General features: G+C 33.2%; 2 protein-coding genes across 2 annotated transcripts; one reads left to right on the forward strand and one right to left on the reverse strand.

Moving 5' to 3' along the window:
• Positions 1–1,126: 1,126 nt before the first annotated feature.
• Positions 1,127–3,590, forward strand: LOC124927113 (serine/threonine-protein kinase-like protein At3g51990). Its single transcript, XM_047467463.1, has 2 exons — positions 1,127–1,699; positions 2,670–3,590. The coding sequence occupies exons 1-2, from the start codon at positions 1,209–1,211 to the stop codon at positions 3,526–3,528; spliced, it is 1,350 nt and encodes a 449-aa protein (XP_047323419.1). The 5' UTR covers positions 1,127–1,208; the 3' UTR covers positions 3,529–3,590.
• A 943-nt stretch (positions 3,591–4,533) lies between these two features.
• On the reverse strand, positions 4,534–5,497 carry LOC124927182 (zinc-finger homeodomain protein 2-like). Its single transcript, XM_047467551.1, has one exon. It carries the CDS (start codon positions 5,352–5,354, stop codon positions 4,683–4,685), a length of 672 nt encoding a protein of 223 aa, XP_047323507.1. The 5' UTR covers positions 5,355–5,497; the 3' UTR covers positions 4,534–4,682.
• Between the last annotated feature and the right edge of the window lie 884 nt (positions 5,498–6,381).

The raw sequence follows: 6,381 nt of genomic DNA on the forward strand, positions 1-6,381 counted from the left end.
AAACAACGCCGGGTATACTTTTTTGAGTAATGATTGGTAGTGTAGTATCTTGACTTGGGTACTTCTCTACTAATGAGACACAAAGTGGTGACGAAGATGACGAACTTCGACCCGATATCAACCGTGATAAATACATGCCCACATCTTTATCTCCCTCAATAACAACAGGGGGAAGTTTTGCAGAAGGATCATACATGACTTTAATCACTAAATCATATGCAGACTTTTGCACGTTAATCGTCTCATAGATTGTATCAACTAATTGAGCAAATGTAGTACATTGAGGTATATCCATGGTTTTGCATGATTGTGCAGAGAAAGACCTGGTACCATTGGCTGCAATTTGCCACTCTCCATTGTACACAACAAATACGTCTACTTCAGCTGCAATTGAAAAAATTATAGTATCAATCGAGAGAGACCGTAACAATGAAATGCAAGTAATAGTTATAAATGGTCTGGGGTGCGTTACGCATCTGCGTAACGCAACTACGTCACGTAGTTGCGTTACGCACCCGGTTTCCGCCGCGACGGTGGCATTCCACCTACTCATTCCCTAATCACTACACCCTAACAAACAAAACAATCCAAGAGATAAATGAAGAAGGAGAAGAATACCTGTAGCAGCAGAAAGAGACATTGTGAAGGAAGAGAGGATTCCGCCGTCGTCTTCGTCGGTCGGTGGTTGGGTTTTTTAGAGAGAAGGAGGAGAAGGGAAGTGAAGAAAGAGAAGAAGAAAGAAAGAATGAAAAGAACTGTAATTTTTTTTATTATATAGTAAGGGCATTGTGGACTTTTCACAATGCCCTCAGGTGCGTCACGCAACGGGAGGGTGCGTGACGCAACGGGGGTATTTTCGGCAGAAAATTGTTTAGGGGTCACCAGCGCTATAAAAATTATCCCCCCGCACCATGGCCTTATTTTAGGGTCATTTCCTCAAATTTCCCCTTAATTTAATAGTATATTTAACTAAATTATTATTTATTATTATCTAAACTAAGTAATTTATTTATAAATAAAAAAAGAAGATTAAAAAAACATAAAACTTATGCAGTTATGATTAAAACCTCCATCCATCACTTTCGTTCTTCCACTTTCTGTCTCTTCATCATCTTCCCCAGTCAGTCACTACTTACCATTCTTTCTCTCTCCTCAATCATTTTCCCTATTTCTCTCTCTCTCTACAACATTCCATTACCAAATTCATAATGGGTTATTTCTCCTGCAATTCCAAATCCTCCATTTCCATCTGCAATCCATACAAATCATCTACACAAATCAAAACAATCCACGTCAGAAATTTCTCATATTCCGATCTTCAAACCGCCACTAATGGCTTCTCCTCCGATAATTTCCTCGGAAAAGGAAGTCACGGTTCTGTTTACAGAGCCGTATTAGACGACGGTAAACTTATCGCCGCCGTGAAAAGGCCACCGGCGTCGGAGAATACTCACGTTGAGAATGAGATCGAGATCCTTGCTTGTGTACGAAGCCCTAGGATTGTTAATTTGGTAGGGTTTGGAATTGATTCTAAGGAGAGGAAATTGATTGTTGTTGAATTAATGCCAAACGGGACTTTATTTGACTCGCTTCATATCACTAGTAAACCGCCCGGTTGGAATAGACGTGTCCGGTTCGCGGTTCAGGATTCTAGAGCTATTCTTCATCTTCATTCATTGGATCCGCCGGTCATTCACAGGCAAGAATTCACTTTCATTAATGGCACGCGTTGATTTTTTTTTAGAGAAATTATTATTTTTAAATATTATAAATAAATATATTAAGTTTTTTTCTTTGTTTAGTTATTGTGATTTGTAGTAGAGTATTTATTTCCTTTTAGAAACTAATTTATATATCATTATTTTTATTTATATATATTAATTTAATTTTTATGTCTTTATTCAATAAAAAAAAATTAGTTTTAAGTTGCTCTTATTTTGAATTGAATACATATAATCAAATATTTTTATTAATTAGGAGTTGAAACCAGTCAAACTAAATCGAATAGTTACAAGTTTTCATTTTGAAGTTTTAGTTTCGAGTTGGGTTCTAGTTTTTATATTAAAATTTGAGATAGAGTTAAAAACATAATTTTTTAATTTAAAGTTATCTTTTTTTTTAACCTAACAATATATAGTATAGTGCCTTAATATGAAAAATAAAAAAAAAAAGTATTTAGTTATAAATTTAAATCTCATTAAAAACAACTTTTTTAACTAAAATGAAGGAAGTTAATTTATTTTTCACTTAAAAGTTCATTTACACAAAATGTTTTGAAGCACATAAACGAGTTTCCTAAACGAACATTTTTCTTAAACGAACATTTTAACATTTATAGCTATAAACGAACATGTTTATGAGTTTATTAACTAGTCTCTAGACGAATATTTACATACAAATATCTAAAATGTTTAGTCTTATTAGTTTAAATTTTCAAGGTTTTAAACAATTGATCTCTTATATTTGACCACAACTATTATCATTTAGATCTCGCCCTTTAACCTATTTAAATTTATAATTTTTTAACCAATTCATTAATTTATACAAATAACTATAGATTTGTTTCAATGATGTAGATAGGATAACATAAATTAACATAATATATTTTAAATTTACAAAATTATTACTAAATATTGACATGATTCTCTTTCTCAACAACAAACAAACAGGGACATAAAGTCATCAAACATTCTAATAGACTCAGAATCAAACGCGCGATTAGGAGATTTCGGGTTAGCGTTAAGAGGACACATAGAAGACGTCCACTTAAAATGCACACCACCCGCCGGTACATTAGGTTACCTAGATCCAAGCTATCTCGCACCAGGTGATCTCACTTCAAAATCCGACGTTTTCAGCTTCGGCATTCTCCTTCTCGAAATCATCACCGGCCGTAACGCAATCGACATGAATTTCAGTCCACCTTCAGTAATCAATTGGGCCATTCCCCTAATTCGAATCGGCCATTACGACGCCATATGCGACCGTAGAATCGGTCCTCCTGAAGATCCTTTCGTTTCATCCGAACTCGCGATTATCGCAAGCAGATGCGTTTTACCGGAAGCGGTAAAGCGACCGGAGATCGCGGAGGTTGTTGAGTGGTTGAAAGCGGTGAAGAGACGAATAGTCACGTGGCGCCGGCACGTGAACTGCGGTGGGATTATTAGGTCAGGATCTAGTCAGATTAAATATGAACCGTTGGATGATAAATTGTTGAGATCTGGACGGAGTAGATGGAGTAGGAAAGCTTCGAATGTTGTTCCGGCGACGGAAGAAACGGTTGGTGGGGGGAATGATCGTATGGTTCGATCTAGATCGGTTGGATCTGTTTGGGAGATGATGAAAGAAGATAGACGGTTGGATCGATGTTTGGAAAGGGTGGGATTTGGTGTGAAAACGTCCACGGTAGTTAGATTGAGGAAGGCGAAATCAATGGCTGCTATTTCATGTGGTGATGGAAATTTAGAAATGTCTAAATTGTTGGGTAATGTAGAGAAAATGGGCATTAATAGGAATAATAACAAATAACTCATTTTTTTTGATTTGGCTTGTGTAATGTCTTTCCTATTATTATTATTATTATTATTATTATTATTATTATTATTATTATTATTATTGCTAAATGCAAATCATTTGTTATGGTTTCTATTAGGTTTATAAGAGATAATTTTTTATATTCGGTTAATCCAAAACCGAATGTGTTAAAATTGAAATAGAAGATAAAATTAATAAATATTTTGAGTTAACTAATTTATTGGATTGGTTTGAAGTATATTTTTAGTGAAAAACTAGATGCTTAATTTTCTTTTTTATAATTTTGTTTAATTTATATCAATACTAAATATAAAGTTTGTATATCTAACTTTTAAATAAATTAATTAAAGAATAGTATGAATTCCAGACAAGGGATCCTATAAAAGAAAAATATATATAAATAATTAAATGGAATAATAAAAATATTACTTTTAGAAAAAACTAATTCATTCTAAAATTATAAGAAAGATGGCTAATAATTTTCAAGATGTAGTGAAGATAGGTTGCAACTTTATATAATTATGTAATATTTTAATATTATTTAAAAAAGAAAAGAAATATATATATAATTTAGGCCAGATAATTAATTGTTCAGATATGTGGTTATACGATTTAGGCTAAAAACGCATTAATTTAAAAAAAGTTATCATATTAATTTTTAAAATAAAAATACTCTAATATAAGAAAAATGTTCTTATTAAATAAAGATAAATAATTATGTTTGCTAAAGAATTCATTAATCATAATATTCTACTCAAGTTAGAATATATATGACAAAACCCTAAATCAGTAAAATTGGTTTAATGGTTAAGATGAATTAATTTGTTTTTATAAGATAGGTAAGTTTAACTATTTTTGTTTGATTTATTTTTATCATAAATATGTTATTTAACATTTATGATAAAAATAAAAATAAAAAAGATCAGTTAGTTTTATCATGATCTCATGTACACAAATTAATAATACCCAAAAACAAATAATCAAATTAACATTTGCATGCAATCCTAAATGATTAATCATTAACAAAAAAAAAGAAGAAAAAACCCGGTTTACATCATAAAACTGCCTTTTCTTAGTTACCAATAATCCAAGATAACCCTCCAATTAGTAAGGAAAACAAAAAAAAACCCGGCTCTAATACGGTTCGTTCAAGGTTTCTTACCAAGATTTTGTTTGTTATTATGCATCCAAATCTTCAACACCTGGCGATTAACGCCAGCCTCACCGCAAAACTCTTCAATAGCCGCTTCATCCTGTTTCTGAATTCTCCACCCAACGCTCTCCGAAAACGCAAGCATTTTCTCCTTCTGTTCTTCACTAAATTTCGTCCTAAACCGCTTCTTTGAACCCACACCGCCGCCGCCACCGCCGCCGATGCTGCTAGGGTTCGTCGCCTCATCGTCTTCCCTAGAAAACGATGAATGCAGGGTCAGTAGCCGTGACTGCTTAGGGTACGCCGGCACCGCCGCACCACCACTGTAACGGTGGTGCGACTGCGGCCCATATCGAAATCCTCCTCCTCCGCCGCCTCCTTCAACTTCTTTCCGATGGAAATTACGATGGCAATTACAAGCGGCGCAGAGTAATGCGTCAATAGTGCCTTCATCTCCAGCAGCCATGAATTCGCAGCAACCGTCAACTGCATTTCCGCCAATGTTGACTGCATGGTTCTTTAGACATTCACGATATCTATATCCTCCTCCTCCTCCTCCTCTGTCTTCGCCGGAGATTCCTCTTTCTCCGGCGGCGGAGGCGGCATTCCCAACCGCTGAACCATAATCGGGAATCCCCATTTCGTCGTCGTTCTCATCGAATTCCATAAAATTGGGAGAGATCTAGGACGTGGGATTTACTTAAGAAAATTAAAATAAAAGAAATGAAGTTTATAATTGATGTAAATGAAGTGAGCTAAAGCTGATCAAGAAGAAGAAGAACAAGAAGAAGAAAAGATAAGAAGAAGTTGAAGGTGTGGACATGATTAACCCTCCTCCTCCTGACAGACATATATATTACACCTCATTTTTTTTTTTATTTTCAAATTTCAAAATTACAATTATTTTATTTTTTAAAAATAATATTAAAAAAACAAAGATCTCTTAAAGAGCAGTAATGATGCAAGAAGTGCAAGATGATGTCCCTAACCACATTTTCAAACATCTTTTCAAGCTTTACAAAACGAATTAGGTTACTAAAATTATGGATAAAATTAATAAATAAATGTAATTTACCATTTTTAAAAAAATAATTAAGATAATGTCACGTTTTACCTTTAATATATATATATATATATTTTTTTCAGTCATACATACTATCTCAATTTAAATCTCTCTATAACTACTCATGCTTAAAATAATATTTCAAATACCAGTCACTTCACGACCACGACAATGCTAAAAATGTGAGACATCGTTTCAACTTCTATAAGGCACAAACAAGAATGACTGGTAGTCATAATACAATAATACAATAATTTTTTATACACAGACCGTCCTTCAAAATCACACTATGAACAACACTTCAGCCAAATAATGAGATCTTAGAAGGAATCTCGGACTCTCGCGGTTCTTTCCAACACTAAGTAATCGTATAGAGACAACTATTTTTATATAACTTTACTCTTAAATTTTAAATATGAATCGAATATAAAATATTTGATAAACCAAATATAATAATTCATTATAATTATCTTATATTTAAACTGATATTCAGAATAAGAGTCGAATTGATCATTAATTTACGACACATGGATAGAGTTTTAGTTTTAGTTATCTTTAAAAATTAGTATTTTTCAAAATTTTATCATACGACCTTGTTTGAATTTGGGTTATTTAAATAACTGATTTAAGT

Source organism: Impatiens glandulifera, chromosome 2 (genome assembly GCF_907164915.1).
Source record: "Impatiens glandulifera chromosome 2, dImpGla2.1, whole genome shotgun sequence".
Classification (NCBI taxonomy): domain Eukaryota; kingdom Viridiplantae; phylum Streptophyta; class Magnoliopsida; order Ericales; family Balsaminaceae; genus Impatiens; species Impatiens glandulifera.